The 26,135-nt window shown below is 57.4% G+C and overlaps 3 protein-coding genes and 1 long non-coding RNA gene across 9 annotated transcripts in view; 1 reads left to right on the top strand and 3 right to left on the bottom strand.

Moving 5' to 3' along the window:
• Window positions 1-927, bottom strand: part of FRMD8 (FERM domain containing 8) — a 32,283-nt gene extending 31,356 nt beyond the window's left edge. For 4 of the 6 annotated variants that reach the window (XR_009250088.1, XM_058689625.1, XM_058689626.1 and 1 more), the window contains exons 1-2: window positions 760-893; window positions 386-470 (exon numbers count right to left, since the gene is read on the bottom strand). Coding sequence is in view for 5 of the 6 variants with exons in the window: in XM_058689625.1 (XP_058545608.1) it covers window positions 386-470 (85 nt within the window). In the remaining variant the exon portion in view is untranslated. Of the gene's footprint in view, window positions 1-385; window positions 471-759 lie in introns of all 6 variants that reach the window. The other 2 variants (XM_058689628.1, XM_058689630.1) reach the window with 2 other exon arrangements.
• Window positions 928-1,154: 227 nt separating this feature from the next.
• LOC131488144 (uncharacterized) lies at window positions 1,155-10,757 on the bottom strand. Its single transcript, XR_009250091.1, has 6 exons — window positions 10,664-10,757; window positions 10,089-10,178; window positions 7,393-7,492; window positions 5,996-6,217; window positions 1,950-2,042; window positions 1,155-1,459 (listed from the first exon to the last, which is right to left on the bottom strand). It is a non-coding gene; the product is annotated as an uncharacterized LOC131488144 (long non-coding RNA).
• Window positions 3,192-12,761, top strand: SLC25A45 (solute carrier family 25 member 45). Its single transcript, XM_058689634.1, has 6 exons — window positions 3,192-6,075; window positions 7,103-7,146; window positions 7,333-7,404; window positions 7,702-7,887; window positions 10,666-10,927; window positions 11,086-12,761. The coding sequence occupies exons 1-6, from the start codon at window positions 6,039-6,041 to the stop codon at window positions 11,352-11,354; spliced, it is 870 nt and encodes a 289-aa protein (XP_058545617.1). The 5' UTR covers window positions 3,192-6,038; the 3' UTR covers window positions 11,355-12,761.
• A 9,068-nt stretch (window positions 12,762-21,829) lies between these two features.
• Window positions 21,830-24,206, bottom strand: TIGD3 (tigger transposable element derived 3). The gene has a single exon (XM_058689624.1). It carries the CDS (start codon window positions 24,204-24,206, stop codon window positions 22,791-22,793), a length of 1,416 nt encoding a protein of 471 aa, XP_058545607.1. The 3' UTR covers window positions 21,830-22,790.
• Between the last annotated feature and the right edge of the window lie 1,929 nt (window positions 24,207-26,135).

The raw sequence follows: 26,135 nt of genomic DNA, 5'->3' as shown, positions 1-26,135 counted from the left end.
CAATTTCCTTCCTTATAAAATGAAGATAATGATGCCTGCTTTCACCCTGCTGTTTGTGAGAAAGAAATCAAAGAAAGTCAAGGTGGCACTTTCATTCATGAGGTTTCATTTCAATTTCACAGCTATGTAAGATATGCTCATTTTACAAATGAAGAAAGGGAAGTTCAAGAACAGTACCCAACTTGGCCAACAGCCTAGTGACAGAGCCCACGTCCTCTGTCTTCTGTCACTTTTCACACCGCCACAGACCTTATTTGTTAATTACTATATAAGATTCTCTTTAATGAAAGAGATGACAAGCCAGGGCCACTTCCCCAGGGCTGAGACACAAACTGGGTATGGAGATTAGGGGACATGGGTATGGATGATGGGGACAGGGACCCACCTCGGGCTCCCACGGAGGACACGCTGCTTCGATGGGACCGCTCAGCGGGGCCCGGTTGCCCAGCATTGCCTTCTGTCCCGTCCATCTACACAAGGAAAGAGAAAGAACGGCCACTGGGGGGAGGGAGTGTCCAGGGATGAGGGGATTGGGGAGCCCCTCAAACTCTCACTGAGGAAGGCTGGAGTCCCGGGCTGATCTGCGAAAGCGAACAGCGTTGGCTGGGGGCACCGGTGTGCAGACCAGCGGGTCTTCAGCCAACTCAAGCTCGAGGCTGGTGGTCAGGTGCGGGGTCGACTCGCCGGGATGCCCCGGGCAGGGCACGGCGCCTTCCCATCCGCGGTGAGGACCCGCGCAGGGCGTCGCCGCGCTCTCACCTCGCAGGGAGTCAGTGCCCGCCGCTTCAGCCCAGGGTCCTGGTCTAACTCCGACCCCTCCGGTCCGACTCCAGCTCCGAAACCGGGTAAGACTCTGGCACCCGCTCGGGGTCCGGCTACCGGGGCGAGGACGCGGAAGCTGGGGCGGAGGAAGCGCGACGCGCACGGCCCCGCCTCCCAAGCCGCAGGAACCAATGGGAGCCCGGGGCTGCGGCGCACGCGCCCTGCCTGGCGCCGGCGCGCTCTCGCCTCTCACGGGCCCGCGGAAACCTGGGCCTCGCGTGTTTGGTTACGCCCCTGGTCCCCAGGCGGCCGCGCCGCGAAACATCCCCGCCACCAACACGGTGACCGAGGGCAGCGCCCCCCCCCACCCCCCTCCACGGGCCAGCCCGCTGGCCTGTGACAAGGTGTGGCGAAGGTTCAAGGAAATCAGGAATAGTGACCGAGCTATGGGCAATCACTTGCACGTGGTTTGGGGCCGGTGCCCTCACTTGTAAAAATGGAGATGCGTCCTGGGACGTGTCAGGGACCCGCACTGTTCTGGGTGTTGCGTAAAGGTGACTCAGGCAGCAGCCTGTACTGCAGCAGCTCCCCCTGGGCCATGAGGGGTTAGGGGCTCTTTGCTGTGGTCAGAAAGACTGGGCCCTTGTACGGACTCGGCCTGGACAAGCCCCTTCTCCCCCGGGCCCCAGTTTCCGATCTGTAAAATGAAGAGATTGAACTCAGTGGCCTCCTAGGACTCTCAGGTTATATGCTAGAAACCCAGGCCAGACACACTTGATTTTCCAAGGTGCAGTCACATGAGCCCTCTCTATCTTAGACACACAGCCTGGAGACCTTGAGCCGTTCCCACGCCAGAAAGAGGCATTGGGCCCCTGGAGAGACAGGTGTGAAACCATTATCCCAGGGTCACGTCACCAACATGTCCTGGCAACGCCAGCATGCGTATGCCTGAGGTGTAGCTCTCAGGGAGAAAAACAGGTCCATGGGGCACCTTCCTAAGCCAGAGGAACCAGAAATTGTTCTAACCACAATGGGCTGGGTGATCAGGGATGGGGGGGCGGTGCAAGGGGAGGCGTGGGCTCACCATGCTCTGATTCCTCCCCGCCCCCCCCCCCCCCCCCGCATTGGGAGGCTGCCCCATCTCCCAACCCAGCACAATTTCCTCAGTATTTGAAACCTCTCTTTACCTGCCCTCCAGGAGCCACACTGCTGCGCAATTGAGCCCGTTACAACACGTCTTCCTCACGTGAACTGAGGGCTCACGGGAGCTCAGGTGTGAGCTGGAGAGAAGAGTGCAGTCAGAATGGGCATCTGCCTCCAGGTTCTAAGCTCTGGGACCCTCAGACCAGGACACGATGGTTTGGTGGCCTCCCTAAACCAGTGGGAGCAAAGTGGGACACAGTTCAGTGTGCTTGAGTGCGTACTGGGTGTGGGGCCTGGGCTAGGGCAGGGGATGGGGGCCAGGGTGAGACACTGCCCTGCCCTCAGGAAGCTTCTGTTCTGGTTGAATTAGGGAGTGGAGGTAGAGAGACGCCCAGAAGAAATGCAGGTTTAAAACTACATAAGATGATGGAATTGCCTTAAGAGCTATAAGGTGCTACAAGCAGGAAGAGAAGGGTCTTCAATTCCTGAGCCCTGCTGGGTGCCAGGCCCTCCCCTGTCTCCTCATGTCACCCTCATGGCCCATGTGGGTAGAAGTAAGAGTAAGCAGCTGCTGTTTATGGAGCATATACAGTGTGCCAGATTCTTTTCTTATAATTTTTTTCAATGTTTATTTATTTGAGACAGACGGAGACGGAGTGTGAGTAAGGGAGGGGCAGAGAGAGAGGGAGATACAGAACCCAAAGCGGGCTCCAGGCTCTGAGCTGACAGCACAGGGGCTCCAACTCATGGACCGTGAGATCATGACCTAAGCAGAAGTCGGACGCTTAGCCGACTGAGCCACTCAGGCGCCTCTCTTTCCAAACTCCTTTAATCCTTATACCACACTAGGAGGTGGATAGTATATCTCCATTTGTTGATGAAAAAATAGGATCAGAACGTTTAAATAACAAAGCTGATGTCTGGCAGTATGTGGTGGTAAGGAGGCCGGAACCCACGTCCCACGAGGAGGGGCACCAGAAGAGATTCCTGAAGGCATTCCCAGTAGTGGGAACTGTGGGAGCAAGGTTAGGACACCGGGAAGCCCTGGGCAATCAGAGCACAGCAGGTGAGGCTGGGAAGATGGGGTGGCACCTGGGAGGGGGTGTGAACACCAGGGCGAGGGGTGTGTGGTGGGTTTGGCAGGCAGTGAGGATGTTTTGGAGGTTGTGAGCTAGAGAAGGACGAGGTCAGAGCTCTGCTCTGCCAGGCAAAAGGCTAGCCTGGCAAGGCTCCAGGGAGTGGTAGTGGGTCTCCCTTGAACTGGGCTGGGATGAGAGAAGAGAGCAGGGCCCATTCTGATGTGAGGACAGCAGCCCTCAGGCCTTTAGAGCCAAGAGGCCTTAGACTCAGCAATCAACTGGGCTGGTTTCCTACCTCTGCAAGCAGTGAAGGACCCTAAGGCCCACAGAAGGGATTGCCCACCATCCCTTGGGAGAGGGTACGCAGCAGAATGAGGACTGTAGTCCAGCCCTTGGTGAGAAGCCAGCTCTCAGGAAGGTCACTGGGGCAGCCCAGGGACCCCCAGGAGGTCAGACGTGAACCCCGCTTCGTAGAACCTGTCTGCCCACAAGAAAGTAGTGGGGGGTGGATGCTGCTTTGGCCACGATGGGAAGGCGGAAGGGTGAACGGGACTGATTCTTGGGCATCTGCTGGGGAAGTAAGAGTTGCCACGAGATCTGGAGGGGCAGGTAGGAGTATTGTTGGGACTTTACATCCTTTGGGGCCATTTGGAGATGGGGCTAGAGAACTGGAGACCCAGGGGTGGCTGCAAGGCTGGCCACTAATGCTGCTCCCTCGCTTGTCTGCTCATTCACACTTGCAACAGATACTGATTGAGTGCCTACTCTGTGCTACGCCCTGTCCTAAGCCTTCGGGATAACATCAGTAAACAAAACAGCCCGAGATCCCAGCCCAGACAACAAGTTAATTACACAGCGCATCAGACAGTGATGAGTGCAGTGAAAGAAAGGAAAGGTAGATCCAGGAAAGGGGCACCAGGAATGCCAGGCAAATGATGTTTGAGTCCAGGCTAGACCAGGCCAACAGGGAGAAGGGACAGCCGATGCCCAAGGCCTGGAGCCAGGAACCCTTCTGAAGAAGAGAAGGAGGCCAGAGTGGCTGGGACGGAGGTCAAAAGAACATGGGACTGTACTGTGAAGGCTTCTAGAGCCTAGGAAGGACTTTGGTTTTGACTCTGAGCAGGATGGGACCCGTGCAGGGTGTGGAGCAGAGGACAGACACGGCCTGACTTCAATTTCACCTGCATAGCTCTGGCTGCGAGGTGGAGAACAGACTGGAAGGGGGCAGGGGTGGAGGCAGGGAGGCCAGGCAGGGATCCAAGCGGAGGTGATGGTGGCTTCGGGCCTGGGTAGTAGCAGTGGAGGAGGTGTGGAGGGGTGGGGTGTGGGATGTGTTTTGAAGGCAATACCAACCCAACACAGTTTCCTTATGGAGTGTTATTGAGGTATGAGGGAAAGGGAGGGATCAAGGAGGACTCCAAAGGTTGGGACCCACATTTGGTGCCTTCACAGATCTCTGTGGGCCATGGCACCTGAGCACTGGATCTCTGTGCCCTTGAAAGAAGACCCCGCCCCCGCCCCACTACCCGGCATACCTAAGAATAGAATCTGACAGAATATTCTGTGGCTGTCGATGGAAACAACACGTTACATCAGAACCCCTGTGCGCTCTGTTAATGTCGGAGGCTCATCGTGTTCAGCAAGCTCAGCGCTTTCTGCGTGCACCCATGGGTCTGCCCTGATGCCCTGCCTCTGCCCCCGAGGCTGCGGGACTGCCGCTGCGCTCCCGTGCCCCACTGCAAGGGAATCATTCAAGTGTAACAGAGAAAGTCAGAAACATAGCCCTGGATGAGGTCGTGATCCTGCACGTGAACACCACCGCCCCAGAAACCCCCTCTAGTGACCTCTGGAGACTCCCAAAGGACGCGGGAGAAAAGCGCCTCGGGAAGCACGCGCCTTGCCACAGACCACAGGGCTGGTGGGGGCAGAGCTGAGACCGGACGACACCACAGCCCATGCTGCCTCTGCTCATGTACATCGGCCCCCCTGAGGCAGAGAGAGAGGGCAGAAGCAGAAAAGATAAAAGTACCAGACAGCACAATAAACTTCATATATTGAAAACAAAGAAAAAAGTACCAGACAGGTGTGAGAAACACAAGGCACGAACGGTCACCTAGTTTCTCAAAAGATGCAACACAATTTTTAAGTGATGTGAAATACCGTTTTCAAAACAACACGGAGGAGTGTATTTAACCGCACTCAGCTCGTAAAGAGCCGATGGGCGAGTGGAATAATGGTGCACGCTGTAGCATGTTGAATGTATTGGCAACAGAGAAGCTTGGTCGAAGGAAGCCGAGAGCGAGAGAGAGGGATTCAGGTCCCTGCCTTGTCAGTTTGGGTTATTGTCCAAAGAGAAATGGGCAGTCATAACCCTTGAGCTGAGACACACACCAGCCTTTACACGCTTGAAACCCCCAGCTTTCCCCCTGGAAAGGAGGGATGGAGAAGAGAAGGCCAAGCCAGGGAAGCTGTTTCCGACTCACACGAGGGAGCTGGGGAGCCATAGACAACCCTGGGAGGAGGCAGGGCTTCAGGCCCAAGAGTCACTCCTCTCCTCCCACGCCGTCTGTCTGCCCCCTGGTGGCCATGCCCCATCTCTGCAGGCCTGGCTGCCTGTCCCGAGTGGGCGACAGCCTGGCGTGAGGTGCTGTGGGGATAGAGGGGGTTGGGGCCTGCTGGGCCGGGTAAGCAGGGCCTTGCCCTCAACAGGCTCGTTAAAGCCGGAGGCAGCCCTGGAGGCTGGGGCCCGGCTGCCCTGCCTGGTCACCGCGGGAGGCTGCGAGGCCGTCGTTGGCCGGCAGGGGGTCAGGCCACCTGGGCCATCACCCCTGCCCTGAGATTTCACACGGTGCGCCCTCCTCCGCCGTCGAGGCCACCCGAGTTGGCTCCCTCCCTTCTCCCGGTGCCGAGGTCTGGGCACCGGGCCACTGCTCACCCTATGGGCAGAGTTAAACATTAGTGGCGGGTTATCAGGAAGATCAGGGGGAGGGAGACCAGGAACCTGCCCTCACCAGTGTCTCTGCTGGAGCCACCAGTTTCCGCCCCAGCCGGAAAATGCCCGTGGAGGAGTTTGTGGCCGGCTGGATCTCTGGTGAGACACTTTTCTCCCTTCTGTCACATCCTCTCCACCCCAGGGGTGGGTCACTTCTGGTGATTTGGGAGGAGCTGAGACCAAAGTCCTGGTGGCCCAGAAGCACCCAGAGCCAGCCATCCCGGAGCCTCCTGGCAGTGGCCTGAGGGGAGCGGAGAGGCAGCCGAGCTGCCCTCGCCTCCAGAGCCAAGGCGAGCGCTCCCCCAGACTCACCTGCGCCTGTAGACCCGCACCAGGAACCCCGCTTCCCTAGGCCCACCCTGGGGGGCTCAGAAAGGAAGTTCACCTTTGACCCCGGCAGCTGTCCTGCATTCCCCTGTGGGCCTCTGCCCTACCCAGCCGTGGGCTGCAGGCCCTGTCGCTGAGGCCTGCTGTGCTGGGGACCCGGCCCAGCTTCTGGGTGACACTTCTCTCAGAAGAAAAGAGAGGGACGTTTCGAACCTGCCTCCTGAGAAGGTTCTGCCTCCCGAAACTGCACCTGCTACACAGGGGAGATGGCCTGGGGGCCGGCACCCTCCTCCCCTGGTGTCAGCACGACTGTTCTAAGGGCTCCCAGCTCCGTACTGCTGGCTGAGGGGGCCCTGCTGGAGAGCAGGGCCCCGTCTGGATCGAGGCCACATACTCCACGGCAGTAGTGAGTGGAAGGCAAGAGGGAAGGAGTCAGGCCGGCAGCGAGGCAGGAGCACTGGAGAATCCATCCCACCGCTCCACGGTTAACTAGGCAAGACAGGCAGTGTTAGACGCTATGAGGACCTGGTGTCTGTGGTTGGCTCCTCCCTTCGGTCTGTGTCCTCCAGGTGGGGCCAGGGCTCTCTCTGATTGTCCCCATGTCCCCACGTCCCCATGCCTGCCTCACCCAGCACTTGGTGTGGAGGAGGTTGTAAAGGGGACAGCTGGAGTTTCTTTGGAGTCTGGCAGGGTAGGGCTCTGCCCCATTTTCTCCCCCCTGAATTCCCCTTCCCTCTAGGCACCTGCTTCCTCAGCATGGCACAAGGGGCCTCACTCATGCCATCTTCTTATCCCACAGGAGCTCTGGGTTTGGTCCTGGGACACCCTTTTGACACTGTAAAGGTGAGTCGAGGGGACGCACTCAAGGAATAAAGGCTATGACCTGAACCAACAGTCAGGATGCCTTGAGAGGGGGATCTTTCCTATCAGTCCTGCCCTGCTGGCATCCTGCTGGGCAGAGGGAGGAGCTGGGCTAGAGCCATCTCTGCCCATCCCTGCTGGGCTGCCCGCTCTGTCCTCCTCATCCAGGTGCGGCTACAGACCCAGACCACATACCGGGGCATCATCGATTGTATGGTGAAGACTTACCGCCATGAGTCGGTGGGTGTCTTGCTTCTTTGGGGCTTTGGCATAGGAGGCCTCCGGGTGGCCAGCACCAGCTTTCTTGCCCCCTGGCAGGGCTCTGTCCCTGGAAGAGAGACGACCTAAGTCTGGGGCTACCCGGGACTGGGTGGTAGCTTGGTGCCCCGAGGATGGACCTGGGGCTGCCTCGACCTCCCTTCGGCAGGTTTCAGGAGTGGTTTCTAGCCAGAGGAGACCCTGCCAGAGGTGGGAGGGGAGAAGAGGAGGCCTCCCTGGTCCCCCAGCCACTTTAGCATTTGCCACATCTTTCTACAGCTCCTGGGCTTTTTCAAGGGAATGAGCTTCCCCATTGCGAGCATAGCCATGGTCAACTCCGTCCTGTTCGGGGTCTACAGCAACACCCTGCTGGCGCTCACGGCAACCGCTCACCAGGAACGGCGGGCCCAGCCACCCAGCTACATACACGTCTTCATAGCTGGCTGCACCGGAGGGTTCGTGCAGGTGAGAGGGAGGTGTGGGGTGTGTCCACACGGGTACGGACATGCACACACACACAGGTGTATGCACGCACACACATCCACACACGCGCGCATGTGGGCACAGCGAAGGTCCGTTTGCTGCTTCCCCTCCCAGCCCTCTCTGCAGACCCTGGGTCTCCCCAACGGGTACATGAGGAGCTGTGGGGGAATGGCCAGCTCCTGGCTTCTGCCTGATGACCTGGCCTGGCCGAGCTGGCTGTGGCCGTCTGGGCTGCAGGCTTGGAGGGGAGGGTCATGGAGAACACTGTGGGTTGGGGGGGGGGGGCAGAAGGCAGAGAGAGCTGGGGGTGGGGTCTGGGGAGACGGTGCTGAGGGGGCCGATGCCCCACTCTGAGGCTGATGGGGCTTGCCCACTCCGGAGGGCTCTGCCAGCCTCGGGGCTCTGGGAAGACTTCTCCCCCAGGTGACCTCTTGCCCTGGAGAACTGACAGCGCTCCCAGAGCTCCGAGCCCAGCCCTTGCAGTCCTGGCGGGGTCCTGGCACTGCCCCAGCTCATGCCCTGCTCAGCCCCTTTGCCTGCAGCATGTGGCGGGCCGGGATCTGTGAGCCTCGCGGGGCCCCAGTCCACAGAGCTCGCTGCGAGAGGCCCAGGGCATTAATCATTAAATAGCTCTCGTCATTCGGTTTTGGTCTTTGTTCTCAGCACTTAAGTATCCAGCTTTTGATTGATGGGGTGGAGGAAGACCGGCTTCCAGGCACCAGGGGGAATCCCAGCTGATTGGGGGGCGTGAGCACAGAGGCGGAGGGACTCTTGCCTGGCTCCCCTCCACACCCCAGCCAGGCGCCTTCCGTCACCCCCTATTTGACATTGCCCTGACGCTCCTAACATACTTCATGGGGCAGAGAGCAAGGACAAAGGACAGAACCAGGCGGCTCGCTGGTGAATTAATGATTCATGAGACCCCCAAAGGTCCTGGCTTTTCTCCTGCCCCTTCTTGTGCAGGACACATGCCTGCACAAGGACCCAAGCCCTGAGACTGCACCCCACAAAAACAAGGAAGAGAACTGAGACCCCAGGCTAGTAGCTGGCCCAGAAAGGCCCAGCTCCTAAGTCACCCTCCCCTCCTGCTCTTCAGAAAGCAAAACAGGGGCGCCTGGGTGGCTCGGTCGGTTAAGCGTCTGACTTCAGCTCAGGTCACGATCTTGCAGTTTGTGAGTTCGAGCCCCGCGTCCGGCTCTGTGCTGACAGCTCAGAGCCTGGAGCCTGCTTTGGATTCTGTCTCCCTCTCTCTCTGCTCCTCCCCTGCTCATGCTCTGTCTCTCAATAATAAATAAATGTTAAAAATTAAAAAAAAAAAAAAGCAGGACAGATAGCAGAACAGGGTGTTATAGGGTCACTGATGGGGACCTGGTCCAAGGACCGACTGGAACTCAGTTTCCCATCAAGCCCATGGATTCGGTTTAACAGGATCTTGGAGCAGACATTGTGTTTCAGTGTGGAGATGGGGAAGAAGAGGCAGGAAGTGACTCTGGTTAGCACAGGGCAGGGAATGACAACCTCTGATGTGCACAAAAGTTGCCTTTGGCTCAGCAAAGGCTGACCCTGTCAAACACTGCGGCAGTGTCTGCCGTCCCCACTGACCCCGTGGGCACAGGTTGGGGAGTGAGGGCCCTAACCTGCCCCTCCTGGCCACCCTACCTTGGGCTCGGCCATTTCCTCACCCTCAGGAGCCCTGGACTCAGGGGCACATCGCCTGGAGGAGTCCTGAGTTTGGCTCCGCCCACAGACTCTGAAGGATGATATCAGGGTCACGCCTCAGGGGGAGGGACCCCAGCCCACCGCCCTTCCTACAGGGGAAGAAGTAGGCAAAGTTGGCCTGTCGCCCTCTGACCATCGCCACCAGAGCCGACTTCCAGCTGCCTCTGCCATCAGCCATCTCCAGGGCTGAGGACCTGAGCTCATGTACCTTCCACGAAAGAAACAATAACCACAGAAGCCCCTCATGACGTGCTAACGTCAGCCTCACCTCAATTCTCATCTGAACTCTAACAGCTGACCTTGACCTAGTGCATCCGCGCTGATTCGCACATTGGCCCCTGCCCCCACCTTCCCCCCACATCCACCCGGAAACACCCTCAGTCCTAATACTACCCCGAATGTTCGTCCCTCTGCCTCAGCCGGGTGATAAGATCCCGGGACCCGCAGATCGCACCATCACCCACCTTCCTTGGGACACAAGTGGTGGGTGGTTTTCAGGAGGCAGGAAAGGCTGGCCCAGCACTTGACCCCGTCAGGGGCCTCTGAGAGGTGTCCTGCAGGAGGTAGGGGAGGGAGAACCTATGAAGTGGAGTCTCCAACAGGACTGAGGTGACCTCCTTAACCCTGGGGAGGGGGGGGGTTGGCGATCAGCCCTTTGCTGTCTCACGGGCACAGACTAAATCCTTTCTTCAGACCCAATCACTGCAGGTGGGTCTCACCCTGGCTTTGGGGAGGCTAGAAACCTATCCTCAGTCTTGGGGAAACAATCCAGGTTTGTCTCTGAGCACCAAGCACCAGGCAAGTTCAATGCTGTTGTCCAGGGAGAGGGGCAGTGTTGCTCGCTGTCAGGGGTCTGATGCTAAGGAAGCCGTCTGGCCCATGCCGAGCCCTGTGTGCAGAGGCTGTGAGCGGGGACGGGGCAGGGGAAGATGCAGCCCTCTCTGCTCCCTACCTTTCTCTTGTTAGGATCAGCCCATTGTTCTCTGCCCGTCGTTCTCGCCCAGAGCCCCACCCAGGGTCTTCCTGCTTCCTTACGTACAGGTCTACTGCTTGGCCCCTTTTGACCTCATCAAAGTCCGGCTACAAAACCAGACGGAGCCAAGGGCGCGGCCTCCGGGCAGCCCCCCGCCCCGGTACCGGGGGCCTGTGCACTGTGCGGTCTCCATCTTCCAGGAGGAGGGGCCCCGGGGGCTGTTCCGGGGAGCCTGGGCCCTGACGCTGAGGGACACCCCCACACTGGGGATCTATTTTGTCACCTATGAGTGGCTCTGCCGCCAGTCGACGCGGGACGGCCAGGACCCCAGTAAGTGAACTGGCGTGGGCGGGGGGTGGGGGGAGGACGGAGGGGGGAGCGGGGAGGGGAGCTGGCCCTTGCCCGCAGGATGGGGAGGGACGCTGGGGATGGGGGGGGGTGCCTTGCTCCTCGGGGTCTGACACCCGTCTGGGCTTCCTCTACCCCAGGCCCAGCCACGGTGCTGGTGGCAGGGGGCTTCGCAGGCATCGCCTCCTGGGCCGTAGCCACGCCCTTGGATGTGATCAAGTCTCGGCTACAGATGGCGGGGCTGAAGCGCAGGGCGTACCGGGGGGTGCTGGACTGCATGGTAAGCAGCGCCCGGCAGGAAGGTCTGGGGGTCTTCTTCCGGGGGCTGACGATCAACAGCGCCCGTGCCTTTCCTGTCAACGCCGTCACCTTCCTCAGCTATGAATACCTCCTCCGCTCGTGGGGGTGAGTCCAGGCAGGTCAGGCCGGCCGCTCCCCAGCGAGGCCACCGCCCACCTGCCCAGCTGGGAGGCCGAGGTGAAAGCACCGGCTCGCGATCTGATTCGAGAGGCCCAGCCCTTCCCAAGGGTGAGCGGCAGTGGGGGGGCAGGAGGCCCCGGGCCCTGGGCTCCGGAACACAGGCCGACTTCAGCCCCCCAGCAGGGCTCGCCTTGAGTCTGTGAAGTCCACTCCCCGCCCCGTGGTGCTGGTGACCTTCTGGCCCCCGGCCTGGGGCTTCACCCCTTAAAGAGCTCTTAGAGGCTGCGCCCCTGGGCGCTAACCAGCCACCCCCTGGATTCCAGCAACTCGTCCTCACGGGCCCTCCTCACCTCCTTTCAAACTGCTCCCCGCGTGACCCCCCTGGAGAGCAGCCTTCTGTCCCCTGCTGGTCCAGGGTCCTTCAGTGGCTTCCTTTCTGGTCTGGGGGAGAGCCCTCCCCCCCCCCCCCACCTCCTGGGCCCTCCCTGTCCACTAGCTTTCTTCTCCCTGGGGGCTTCCACAGCCCAGCCCCGCACTTGGAGAACAAGCTGTGCTGTTATTGGCCTTGGCCTGGAAGGCTTATTCCCTTGTGGCCAGGAGCAAACAGTTCCCGAGGGGTGGCTAAGCCCACTCCGGGCCCAGGCCGAGCACTGTCTCTTGGAGTCTTTCCTTGCCTCCCCCTTGCCTCTTGACTGGCTGGGGGTTTTCATACCACTCCCAACCCCCCACCTCCTGGTCCCCACCCCCACCTCGTCCCCTGATCTCTTCCACATCCCCCACAGGCCTGGATCACCGCCCTCCCTCCCCTGTGCTTTGTCGTGGTTGTTGATTTGCTTCTCAGCCTAACCCCGTTACACAGGGAGCTCCTTGAGGTCAGGGGCCAGACTTCTGATCGGTCCCCCAACTCCAACCACCACACCCACTTCCTTGGTGCTTCACCCCCACCTTTCTACCGGGAGTTTTTGCCTGCCTGGCCCCTCTTGGGGTCGTCTCCAGGGGACCGGTGCCAGAAGTCGGGGACCACCTCCCCCAGGAGTGCTGGCCTGGCCACTCTCACGGACGGTGTTTGTTTTTCTTACCCGTCTCAGTTGCTAAGTGGGGGTTACAAACTGGCCAAAGAGGGGTTCCTTGATTGGCAATGAGGCCGAGGAGAGTTTGTACCCACTAATGTCCCTGTCTGGTCTGAGGTCAGCCTGGGCCCACCTTCTGGTGACCTGAGTGCCTGGAATTCTTACCATTTACTGGGGGCTCCCAATGAGAACCATTACAATAGGGGCACCTGGCTGGCTCTGTCAGTGGAGCACGTGGCTCTCCATCTTGGAGTTGTGAGTTTGAGCCCCCCGTTGTGCAGAGATTGCTTTTAAAAAACAAAATAAAATCTTAAGACAAAACATCATTGGACGCCTGGGGTGGCTCTGTCGGTTAAGCGTCTGACTTTTGATTTCAGCTCCCCTAATGATCTCACTGTTCGTGGGATCAAGCCCCTCGTCGGGGTCCACGTTGACAGTGCGGAGCCTGCTTGGGATCCTCTCGCTCTCCCTCTCCCTCTGCTCCTGCCCTGCTTGTGTGCCCGCTTTCTCTCTCTCAAAATAAATAAGCTTTAACCCCCACCCCAAACCATCACAATATTATCACAGTTTACAGTGTTCTAGCTCTTATCACAGCCTGAGCTCAGAGAGTGTGTGTAACGTGTCCAAGGTCACATGGCCAGTATGTCGCACTGCCTGCCCGGACACATCCAAGCCTCCAACTCCAGACCCCAGTTACTCTGCCCCCCTGTTCTACCTGGGGCCCGCGACAGCCTCCCACCAAGTTCAAACCCACCCGGGGCTGGCCTGATGGCATCAGCCCCACGTGTGCTCCTCAGAGCTCTCCTTCACTGGACGGTGGCCTGCAAACGGCAGCGGCACCCGAATAGCACCCGTCTTCTTTCAGTGTCACGGTGTGGCCGCAAGGCATGTGCCCACCGAGCCGGGCTCCATTTCCTAACCTCCCTCGCAACTCAGGGGGGCCCTGTCCCTGGGCTTTTGCCAGAGAAATGTGTAATGCCTGCAAATTGCCCATCTCTCTTTTTGCTTAATTTTTTTTTTTAATGTTTATTTTTGATAGAGACAGAGCACGAGCGGGGAAGGGGCAGAGAGAGAGAGAGAGGGAGACACAGAATCCGGAGCAGGCTCCAGGCTCCGAGCTGTCAGCACAGAGCCCGACGTGGGGCTTGACCTCACGGCCCGTGAGATCGTGACCTGGGCCAAAGTCACACGCTTAACCGACTGAGCCACCCAGGCGCCTTGCAAATTGCCCATCTCTTACCTTCAAGAAGATTCCTCACTGTTGGCCGGAAGTGGGGCCCCCAGAAGGCCCTGCTGAGGACGCAGGAGGCACCCTGTCGGCCCAGAACCCGGGTGCCCATGACCACCTGGGCTGCTGTGCTCTGACACGTCTTCGTTGCAATGGTCTGGCCTCACCCTTGCTGACACAGTAGGTAGGGGTCTGCGGGTTTCCAGGTCGGGCTGATTCCAGTGTGGTCTCTGGAGCAGTGGCATCAGGTTCGAAATGCGGGATCCCGGGCCCCACCGGGGGTGGATGGAATCGGAATCTCTGAGATTGGGACCTAGGAATCCGTGTGGTGCAAAGCATTCTGGTCCCTTTTATACACATTAAGGTTTAATGGTGTTCAGGTGCTCCTACAGGCAGAAACGTGTGTGCTGTCCTCTCGAGCTAAGGGACTTATGGGTCCAGTAGAAGGGACTTGAACTCCTAGCTCCAGTGGCCTCCCCTCCTGGCCGGGGTCAGGAAGCCTGTGTTCCTGATATGGAAAGACAGGGTCTGGCTCAGCCAGTCACCGCCCTTTCTGTGCCTCAATTGCCTCTGACATCTGGTCGGTTAGCGAGGCCCCAGCGGCTGTCCAGCACCACGTTGGTGCCAGATTTGGGGCCAGACAGGACAGTGATGGTACAGCAGTGGTCGGGGGCAGGGGTGGGGGTGGGGGGGCAGTCGGTACATGTGAGAGAGAAGGCGGTGCTTATAAATGGGCCAGAAGGGAGCAGGAGGTCAGGGTGGCCCTCTGTAGTTTGCCATTTCGCACATTACCTGTCAGCAAGAGAATAAACTTTAAAAATCCGTTCTTGACTGGGTTTTTTTTTTTTTTTTTCCAACATTTTTTATTTATTTATTTATTTTTTTGGGACAGAGAGAGACAGAGCATGAACGGGGGAGGGGCAGAGAGAGGGAGACACAGAATCGGAAACAGGCTCCAGGCTCCGAGCCATCAGCCCAGAGCCTGACGCGGGGCTCGAACTCACGGACCGCGAGATCGTGACCTGGCTGAAGTCGGACGCCCAACCGACTGCGCCACCCAGGCGCCCCTTGACTGGGTTTTAATTAAATCCTCTTTTGGGGTAGCAATTACACCCTTAAGCCTGCCTTTGCACCGTCTAGGCATAGGCTTCCGTTTTCCCTATCTGGTTCTTTCCCGAGGTGTCTCCGGAGGCTGGAGCTCTTCTCCTCTCCTCCCTTACAACCAGAGAGAGCGCAGGCCTCCCACGGGGCCATGTAGTCCCGGCCCGAGCTCCTGTTGCTGTACATGGCAAGGGCTGCTAGCTGGACTGACAGAACAGAGCTGGAGGGAGGTTAGGGTTAAGGGTGAACACGATTAGTGAGAAAACAACACATTCCTCTTTCCGAGGCCCAGGGAAAGGACGCAACAGTGTTGGAAAGGAGGGTGGAAAGACAAAGAACAGGCAGGAAGTGGCCAAGGATAATTTAAAAAAAGATTTTTTTTAATGTTTATTTATTTTGAGATAGACACACACACACACACACACGGAGCACAAGTGGGGGGAGGGGCAGAAATAGAGGGAGACACAGAATCCGAAGCAGGCTCCACGAGGCTCGAACCCACGAACCGCGAGATCATGACCTGACCTGAAGTCGGACACTTCACCGACTGAGCCCCCAGGCGCCCCAAGACAATTTTTTTAAGTTTATTTGGTGAGAGAGAGAACGCATGCACGCACACAATCAGGAGAGGGGCAGACACGGAAGGAGAGAGAATCCCAAGCAGGCTCTGCGCTGTCTGTGCACAGCCCAAGGCAGGGCTCGAACTCACAAACCGTGAGATCATGACCTGAGCCGAAATCAAGAGTCAGATGCTCAACCGACCGAGCCGCCTAGGGATCCCCCAAGGATATTTCTAAAAGCCAAGTGTTTTTACATCAGCAGGGTCTCATAATAGTCACGTTAAATTCCGCAAGGAATTAACATATCGTTGGGGGTCATCATTACGTTTGAGGACTCGCTGAGGGGAAAGGAATCCTTAAGAACCAGGAGAGAAAATAGCAAATGCAGTTGCTTTGAGTTGACAACCGGGATGGTGTCTGAGGCTTGCACATCAGGAGCTTGTAACTTGGGCGAACGTATACAGCATCTTACTGGTTTCATACTGTCAAGTGTCACATTTATTTTCATAGCAGTGACCACAGGAGGCTAACGTATGTGGATAGTGACACGAAGACTACCTGTGTGGGTGTAGGGGGAAATGACAAACCTAAGGACGATTCTGGCTTAAATCACTTCTTCCAGACTCATGGGGATTCACTTCGTGAATGTGACTTGTTTCTGGCTTAACCGCTGTCCTGGGCTCCATGCCCACACTGCCCTCTGTCTCTGGTCACCTATCCTTGAGGATCTCAAAGGCACGTCATGGCTCCCCCCGGTCCGCTCCTGCTGCAGTGCTCTGCGGCACAGGTATGTCCTCAGGCCAGGTGTCTCCAGGAGGCTCTCCTTTTCCCCTCCTCCCATATCAAAGGAGTCCCCAGCTCCTGCCAACCCTGCTTCTGAAGTTTTCTAGGACTCACTCCCTCTTTTGCCATCCTCATGCCACAGCCTTGGTCCTGTCCTGAATCTGAACAGATAACTCCGCTTTTTCAAATGCAGTTCTGATCAAGACACCCTACTCCTCTCATCCTCCTGGATGGCTTTCCATCACTCTGAGGAATCAGGGCAAGCTTCTTCTACAAACTTCAAGGCCCTCAGACATTCACCTTCTCTCGGGTCCTTAAACAACCAGATTCCCTCTGACCGCAGGACATTTGCACATGCTGCTCTCACTGCCTATGTGCCTCTCACTCATCTTTCTGTTGTCATCGCCACTTCCTTAGGGAAATTTGGTCAGCCCCTCTGTCTAGGTCAAGTTCCTTTGGCTTATGGCAGTAGTTTAGAATCACCTGGGGCGGGGGGGCTTGTTGAAATACAGATTACTGGGTCCCATGCTGGCGTTTCTGATTCAGTAAGTTTGGGAAGAGTCCAAGAACTTGTGCTTTACTAAGTTCCTACTGATGCTGCTGGTGTGGCCCACAGTTTGAGAAGCACTAGCTTTCATGCAATCCCCACTTCGTCTGTAATCACACTTGTTTGTGTGATTCTTTTATTGTAATGTCTCTGCTCTAAGCTATGAGCTCCATGAAGCAAAGACCTTGTCTGTTTTTGTACATCATCACAACCCTAGCTGGCACACAGAGGTGCTCCATCGATGGTTTTGAACAAATGAATGAATGAATGAATGAATGAAGAAAGAAAAAGAAAACTGATCTTCCCAACTCCCCCTCTGGCAGACTGGTGCTCTAGACTTTACCTAGATCCCTCCTACTATAAAGCAACTACACTCCAGATCCATTAGAACAAACAGGATCTTAAAACCCTAACCTTTCAAGAAGTAAGGGAACTTCCCAAGCGCCCCTTCAAAACAAGGAAGTAAGCGTAAACCAGCGTGTTGGAATTGGAGCTGCTAAGGGGCTCACACTAATGCTTCTCAGCATTTAGGTTAAATAACTGCATGGAACTGTCAGGGGGAACTGAACCCCAGACTCATAAATTAAGCCAAGATTCTGGAGAGGGATACACCTTTAGTGCAAAGGTAGACCAGAAAATCTCCATCCACCAGTAAAGGGAATTTACAAAGAAACCTACCTCTCCCTCGTGGTGGACAAAAATTAAGAACAAGATCGTCTCCTCTGTGAACCAGAAACCACATGCCTATTCATATTGCTTCAGGTCTGGGACACCTTTCTTTCCTTCCTTTTTTTTATTCTTTTAAAATTTTTTCTTAATGTTTATTTTTGAGAAACAGTATCAGCAGAGGAGGGGCAGAGAGAGAGGGAGACACAGAATCCGAAGCAGGCTCCAGGCTCCGGGCTGTCAGCACAGAGCCTGACGCAGGGCTCGGACTCACAGGCGGCAAGATCATAACCTGAGCTGAAGTCAGAAGCTTAACCAACTGAGCCACCCAGGCGCCCCAGGGACATCGTCCTTGGAGAAATTAACTTATCATGGTAGGAGCGCCCTCTTGTGCCTAGCGGGAGTAACTACAAATTTTTCTGAAGAGGCGCTCTCCTAAACGAGATCTTCAGGTTTTCCAGAGATGAAAAATAAAAACAAAACAACAATTATATATATATATTATATATATAATTGTTGTTTTGTTTGTTTTTATTTACAAAACAATATATTTGTGTGTGTGTGTGTGTGTGTGTATATATATATATATATATATATATATATATACAAATATACGAGAAAGAAAATGAGGCCAGTAAGGTGACAGGGATGCTTGGAGAAGAAAGAGTTTCAAGAAGTTAGAAGTATACAACAGAAGTTAGCGTCCCGGGAGCTTTCCTTAATACACTGAGGATTGTGGGGCGCCTGGGTGGCTCAGTTGGTTGAGCGTCTGACTTCGGCTCAGGTTGTGATCTCGCAGTCCATGGGTTCAAGCCCTGAGCCGGACTCTGTGCTGACAGCTCAGAGCCTGGAGCCTGCTTCGGATTCTGTCTCCCTCTCTCTCTGCCCCTCCCCCACTCAGGCTCTGTCTCTCTCACTCTCAAAAATGAATAAATGTTAAAAAGAACACTGAGGATTGTATATATATATATATATATATATATATAAAGTATATATATATAAAGTATATATATATACATACAATATACATATATATATACTTTATATATATATACTTTATATATATATACAATTACATATATATTATATATAATTATAATTATAATATTATATAATAATATTACTCCCACAACCAGAAATTAATAGACACACAAAGAAAAAATCCCCCATGAGTTAAAGCATCAACAGAAATAAAAAGCAAAAATTAACCCCCTCCCCAAGGATTTCAGATATTAAATGTCTCAGATACAGAATACAAAAGAGCCATTCATGAATTTTTTAAATGTATAAAAGAATTATAAGAAACAAGAGACTATAAGAGTGATTATTTATATTTGAAAAAAAAAAAAAACCCAAAAACCAAAAGAACAGTCGTGGCTGAAGCGAGCTGGGAGGGTAGGTGGGGGGAAGTTACTCAGAGTGCAAGGTAGAGACAGAAGGCGGGGGGTCGGTCTTTCTGCTTGTGGGCTTCCTACACCCCGTTCATCATCTTCTCAAACTGACGGTGAGGATGAATAGAATAGTGATGAGAGAGGGGCGCCTGGGTGGCTCAGCTGGTTAAGCCTCTGCCCCTTGCTTTCGGCTCAGGTCATGACATCACGGTTCGCGAGATCGAGCCCCACATGCGGCTCTCTGCTCACAGCATGGAGTCTGCTTGGGATTCTCTCTGCCTCTTCCTCTCTCTCTGCCTCCAATAAATAAATATTTTTAAAAAGAATAGTAATGGCAGCAGCAACAACCGACACAGACCTGGTGCTGGGAGTAGCGCCCGGTAAGCAGCGCTTGATAGATGCTGATTCATGTAACCCCCATGACTGACCTGTACTGTAGGTCACTTCCTATTTCCTCCCCCTGGCTCGAGCACCTTAGAAACAGGGTCTGTGTCTTTTTTTTTTTTTTTAAGTTTATTTATTTTGAGAGAGAGAGAGAGAAACTGCACGCAAGCAAGCAGGGGAGGGGCAGAGCGCAAGGGAGAGAGAATCCCGAGCAGGCTCTGCGATCGAGCTCCAACACGGGGCTCAAACTCACCAACCGTGAGATCATGACCCGAGCTGAAATCAAGAGTCAGACGCTTAACCGACTGAGCCCCCCAGGCGCCCCAGGGACTGTGTCTTGTTCGTCTTTGCTGCCCTGGAGTTTCGAACGCCTTCGGAACATAGAGGGTGTGCATTACAAGCTTGTAAATAAACTGGAACAAGGCACGTACTTTCTCCGTCCTGCCCTCGCTGTGCCCATGGTGATTCCTGCCCGGCTGGGTGGTACCGCCCGGCCTTGGTAAAAGACCCAGCGCTGTCGGGAACAGCAGCTGTCCTCTGCTTCCTCTCCCTTCGTACCTGTGCCCCACCAATGAGATAGTTTCTTGACTTCCCCGGTTTCCACTTTTGCTCCCCAGCTCCCCGTATGTTTTTCACACAGTGACTAGAATTCGATTTACTAAAACATAAAACACTGTGTTCCTCTGTTGTCCAAGTCGGGCGCCCACCAAAAACGGCCCCAAACTACCTGTCTCACTTGAGATCAATGTAAATGCTGCGGCCCAAAGGCCCCTGCCCTCCTCCCGACCCTCCTCGCCTGCTGGCAGCCCTCCCTCCTCCCCCCTCCCCCGCTCCCCACCTTCAGCCACAGGACAGTTTTCTGTTTCCTGAACCTGTCAAGCTGCTTCTGACCTTAGATGTTTGTACCTGCTGTTCCCTTCGCAGGGCACACTTCCTTGGGAAGTAAAAGTGCTCCCTTCTCATTCACGACTCAGCCCAAAAACCATTTCCCTGACTCCCCTCTCCCTGTCCCTCTCAATGACATTATTTCATTTTCATCCCCGCACTCATTGCTACCTAAAATGACTGTGTTTATGTGTTTACTTGTCTCTTCTTTATCTCCCTCTACCAGAAAGTAAGGGCTTTGAGAGGAGGGATCCTGTCTGTCTTTTTCTGCACAAGCGCCAGGTCCTGGAACAAGGCCTGACCCACAGGCAAAGAGGTCAGTAAATACTGCTTGAATGAGCCAACAAAGTCAACTGCAAACAGGCGAAGCCTGACATAGGATCACAACGCAGGAAAGGAAGGGGTTCTTTGTGGCTTTAAATGAAAAGCTCTTGGGGTGCCTGGGTGGCTCAGCCAGCTGGGTGTCTTGGCTCTTGATTTCGGCTCAGGTCATGATCCCAGGGCTGTGGGATCAAGCCCCATATCGGGCTCTACCCGAAGCATGGAGCTTGTCTGAAATTCTCTCTCCCTTTCCCTCTGCCTCTCTCTCTCTCTCTCTCTCTCTCTCTCAAATTAAAAAATCAAGCAATCAATCAAGCTCTGGGAAGAAGTCAGCAATATGGCTGTTACTAGTGTGCCTGCTCCAACAGGAATATGGCACCGAGAACAGAGAGCTAATGTGTCCCCCTCCTCGTTGCTTTGGGCAGGTCTTTAGAGACCGTCTCCTTTTGGTGTTAACGTTTAACAAGAGATACGCCAGAACTGGGAAGACTTCAGAAAACGGACAAGTGAAATTAACACAGGTGGGAAAACTAGGCCTGGCGAGGAAAGCCTCCAGGACCGGGGATCTAGAAGACCAGCGGGCGGCCTCAGCACTGTTTAAAAACGGATGGTCATCGGGGAGCCTGGGTGGCTCAGTCGGTTAAGCGTCCGACTTCGGCTCAGGTCACGATCTCGCGGTCCGTGAGTTCGAGCTCCGCGTCGGGCTCTGGGCTGACGGCTCAGAGCCTGGAGCCTGTTTCGGATTCTGTGTCTCCCTCTCTTCTACCCCTCTCCTGCTCACACTCTGTCTCTCTCTCCTTCAAAAAAATAAGCATTAAAAAAAAATTAAAAAAAAAAAGAAAGGTACTTCATCAAAGTCGACAAAGTGCCGCAGCCACGCCCCCAGTGAGGGGGAGCCTGGGCCAGGCGTGCAGGGGGGCGTGAGCGTGGCTGCCCTGGGCGCCGTGTCCTGGACCGCAGCACCCCCCAGAAAACTGTGCCGCGCTGGCTTGTGATGGTCGAGTGCCTTTTCGGCCGCAGTAGGATTTGGGCCTGAGCTGGACGCCTCACCAGCCAGGGTCCGTCTGTGTCCATAGCCCATGTCCTTTCCAGGTCAATCCATCCTCTTCAGATCCTACTCCCCGATCTGGCTCAGGCTGCCCACCTCTCACCTGGACCCACGTCTCCACGTCTCAGTTATTCTAAATTTTTAACAAATATTTATTCATTTTTCAGAGAGACAGAGAGAGCACAAGTGGGGGAGGGGCAGAGAGAGAGGGAGACACAGAAGCCGAAGCAGGCCCCGGGCTCCGAGCCGTCAGCACAGAGCCCGACGTGGGGCTCGAACTCCCGAACTGCGAGATCATGACCTGAGCCGAAGTCGAACGCTTAACTGACTGAGCCACCCGGGCGCCCCATGGATCCCACGAATGACCTGTCCTCACCCTGAGACCCCTTGGGGTGCCCCACCAGCTTGTGTGGTGGGCTGAAGACCCCTCCTGCTCCCCACACCTCCCCCTGCGCTCTAGAGGGACCGCCTGCTTCTGCTCACCACCTGGGACCCCCTCCTTCCCGGCAGGCCTCCATGCTTGCCTCCCCTTGGCCTGGATTGTCCTTCCCGCTCCCCCCCTCCAGGAGTCTCCCCAGGCTCCTGGGGGCCACAGCACTTTGCACAAGCCCGTGGGACGGCCTTTAGTCACACCGCACTGTCACTGTCTGTGAGGTCCTGCCCGGCAGGGAGGCCATTTTTGCAAGCTCACCACACAGGAGGCTTGCTGAAGAGATGTTGTGAAATGATCAAAGGAACGGATGGCGATTCCAAGTTCTGGCTCCGTGTGGTGTCCCTAGACTGTCCCTAGCCACCCCTCCCCCCCGTTCCTAATGCCACGATCTGAGAGCGAAGTCATCAGAGCAGCAGAATGTCCTGGGACGATACTCGGGATCTGTCTGTCGGCAGGTAAGGGGTCCCCATTCCCGGGGAGTCCTTCCTGCTGGAGTTCTGGAAGACGGGGGTGCTGCTGGTCACGTGCAGCCACAGCGGCCAAGCCCGGACGGCGGCGTCGCGGCCAGCCTCAGCAATCAATTTTAAAAATCTGAGTTGAAAGTTTTCGCCCCTTTTCCATGAAAACAACACCCCGACCTCTCTTCTGATTAAAACACTTTATTTCCAGAAGCAGAACTGTTTCCGACACAGAGTTCAAGGGATCGGCCTGTCCGTAAAGCCTCAATTCTTCCTTCCCAGGTCCCGGCCTCCCTGGAGGTTGAGAAACGACACGCTAGCCTCACACCCCGCCCCGCGCGCCCCATCTTCAGAACCCTCTTCTGGAGGCTGGGGCGACCTTCTCTCGGGGCTTCGACTCGGTCTCCACCGCTTGTCTCCCTTCCACACCTTTCCCGAAGCTCCATTTCCACGGGAGACAGCCCAGCCTCCAGCCCGCCTTCCTAGCGAGGGCGTTTCCATGGGAAACAGGAGGGGGGGGGCCCCGGCCAGCAGCAAGGGGGGGGGCCCCTCACGAGCCGCAGAGACGCTCCACCTCCTCCTCGCAGGCGTAGAATTTTTCAAAGAGCTCCGGGGAGGTGCCGTTGCACTCCAGCCACCTCCTCAGCGTGCCCAGTGCCCGGAGGGCGTCGGCTTTGGTGGGCAGGGGCCCGAGGCCGTCCTCTCCGGCCCCCGCCTCGTCCTCAGTGCCCGTCTCCTCCTTGCACCCCCCAGACGCGGGCTCCTCACCCTCCAGGTCCACAAAGCGGGAAAACTCCTCGAGGCTCAGCCCGCCGGGGACCGGCGGCATCTCGGAGGCTTGGTCTGGGGACGGGGACATCTTGCAGGGAGCCAGCCCTTCCCGGACGAAGCTGCTCCCGATGAGCTGGGGGGGCACCTTGGCCCAGGCGGCCGCCGCCATGTGCAGCGCGTCCAGCACGGTGATGCCCGCCGCGGCCTCGGCCAGCGAGGCGCCGGCCCTCTTGCTCCGGACGGCAGCCAGCTTGCCCAGCAGGCGGTGCCGGTAGTGGGTCCTGAAGGCCCGGACCACGGAGCCGGGCAGCGAAGGCGTGCCGCCGTCGGCGGCCAGAGGCAGGAGCCGCACGTGGCGGAGCCTGGGCCGGCCGGCCAACCCCTCCGCCACCCGCGCGGCCAGCAGCAGGGTCACCTGTCGGCCTTGCCGCGCCATGTCCCTGTCAAACTGGGCCAGCCACTCTGACCAGGGGACGCCCAGGTCGGGGTGGTAGGAGGCCGGCAGAGCCGCACCGCTGACCCCGAAGAGGCACGTTGGCGCGGCCCGGAGCCCGCTGACCCACACGCGCCGCTTCTCGGTGCCTCTGCTGTTGGCGCACAGCAGCACCTGCACCCGGTCGCGCGCGCCCCCTCTGCCGGGCACTGCCCGGTACAGCAGAGGCACTTCGGCGCAGCCGAAAACGTCCTCGGGGGAGAAGTCCTTGAGAGAAAGAGGAGGCTGGGCCTGGGACGTGGGGCCCGGGGGAGGTGGCTCGGGGGGGAACGGAGGCGCCAGTACGTGCCGGGCCCCGAAGCCCACATTGTTCCGGCGTTTCCAGCGGACCAGCCAGCCAATGCTGGGGACGAAATCCTGGCCCATGATGTCGGCCAGCTCCTTGGCTTTGTGGAGCAGCATGGGCCCCGTCACGTCCCAGGCCTTGGCCCGGGCGATGTGGTACCAGCAGAGCAGGGCCTCGTCAATCCCGCTGTACTTGGACTCCCGCTTGCGCTTGCGCTCCCGGTTGGCCGTGCCGCTGCACCAGTCCGCCAGCAGCTTCTCCTTATTCTTGCAGATGCGTGAGATCTGGGGCTGGGAGACCTGGAAGCGCCGGGCCACCTCCGACTGGGACATCTTGGACTCATCCAGCAGTTCCAGCACCTGGATCTTCTCGGCCAGGGACAGGGCGTGCAGCTTCTTCTTGCTGGTCAGCTCCATGGCTTCTCCACGGCACCTGTCGGGGGAGGAAACAGTGAGCGGGGGTACAGCCGGCTGAGGCCAGGAGGATGGGAGAGGAGCACAGGCAGGAAAAGAGGATGGATGAGGACAGGGAAATCGGCTGGTGTAGGGGAGACCCCGGGGAAGACTGGGCCAGCTGGGAGAGGGTGAGGGGGTACACTGGGTAGGTGTTCAGAGGGCTGGGCTGGAAGGAAGGGGGTGGCTAGGCTGAGGGAACCGTGGGCTGGGCACAGATCAGGAGGGATGGCAGAACAGAACCGGGGAGGGGGTGGCTCACTGGTTAGACGGAGGAGTCTGGGCTAGAGTTTCGGGGAGAAGGATGGATAGAGCCAAGGGGACAGCTGCAGAGACAACAAAGGAGCATGGATGGGGGAGGACATGGGGCTAGGGCTGAGTGGGGCAGGTGTAGGGGACAATCAGGGCTGGGGGCAGGAGTCCCTGGGAGGGGGAGAGGGATGATGGCCTGGGCTGGATGTTGGGAAGGGGCGGGGGGGTTCGGGGAGAAGGAGGGGGCAGAGTGGATGAACAGAGTTGAGGTGACAAGTGTACAGACGACAAAGAGGGACGGATGGGAGCAGAAGGAACCAGGCTAATTTGGTGCTGGGTCCTGAGGAGGTAAGACTGCGTGGCGGGGGGGGGGGGGCGGGGGGGGGGACGGGGGGCGGGGCGGGCCTGGAGAGGCAGTGCGAGCGCAAGGCCCAGAAGGCAGGTGCACAGGCGACAAACAGCAAGAGGGGTGAGGAGGCCGCAGACAGCCAGAGGGACGAGGTGTCCCCAAAGGGGAGGGTGGTGGCCTGGGAGGGGGACTAGGGCGCGGACCCGAGCGCCTGGGACCGAGGCAGGCCAGGAGCCGGGCTCCGCCACCTGGCCGACCTCTCTCCACCTCGACGCGGGGTCCTTCGGCGGGGCGTACCCAGGCGCCCGCCCGGCCTCCCTGCCTCCCTGTCTCCCGCTCCGCACCCACCTCAGGCGCTCGTCCCGCGGCTCCCGCCCCTGCCCCGGCTAGGCTCGGCTCCCGAGCCCCCTGTCCGGGCGCCGACGGGAGAGCAAGGGAGGGACGGGCGCCACGACCCGAAGGGCGGAGTGGGCCGAGGGGCTGCGCGGGTGGCGGGCGGCGGGCGGCGGGCGCGCGCACAGCAGGGCCCCGTGCGCGCCGCCCGCGCCGGGCTCTCCCCCGGCTGGGAAGACCGCGGTGCAGCCGCTCAGCTCCCACCCGCCGCAGCTCCGCCCAGGCCCAATCAGATTGGCCCTCAATGACGTTCAGTCCCTCCCCCAGCTAAGTCTCATTGGACGTCGGGGAAGTGGCGGGGCCCTCCTGGGGGCGGGGCTTCCAGCGCGAGGGGCTATGAGGCGGAGCCAAGACCCCGCGGGAGTCCCGGAGGCGCCGCCAGCCTCCGGGGCCTGACGAGCGTCTGGGCAGCGTGGGCACGGGAGAGAAGGCTTGGCGTCTCAAGGCCCTCCTGACCTTGACCTAGGCAGTCTCAGCTTTTCTCATCTACCAAATAGGGCTGACACCCCTCACGGATTGGTTGTGAGAAAAATGGATGAAAGCTTTAAGCCACACAAAAGCTGTTACCATGGACAGCGCTGGTCTCACGTCGATCTGTCCAGGTAGCGGTAACTACTTGCCTGGGGCCAGTTCTGATTTAGGGCGAAAAAGGACTAATTTTTCTTGGTTTTGGTACCTGTTGGCAAGATTCAAGTTTCTTGACTCAAGATCTAATGCCAGTCCCTTCCTCGGTAACCTTCAGTCCTCCCTGTTGTTAGCAACTGGATGTAGACGCTTCGACCTGCAGTAGAGTGCTTCCCACCCTCAACCTCAGCCGGCCTTCCAGCCTCCTTTCCCTCCCCCACTGCCAGCTCTGATGGGAGCCTGGGGCCACAGAGAGTCCCCATCTCTCTGCCTTT

This window comes from Neofelis nebulosa, chromosome 10, assembly GCF_028018385.1.
Source record: "Neofelis nebulosa isolate mNeoNeb1 chromosome 10, mNeoNeb1.pri, whole genome shotgun sequence".
NCBI classification, from domain to species: domain Eukaryota; kingdom Metazoa; phylum Chordata; class Mammalia; order Carnivora; family Felidae; genus Neofelis; species Neofelis nebulosa.
Note: the sequence above shows the minus strand (reverse complement) of the source record. Positions and strands in the feature narration are given on the sequence as shown.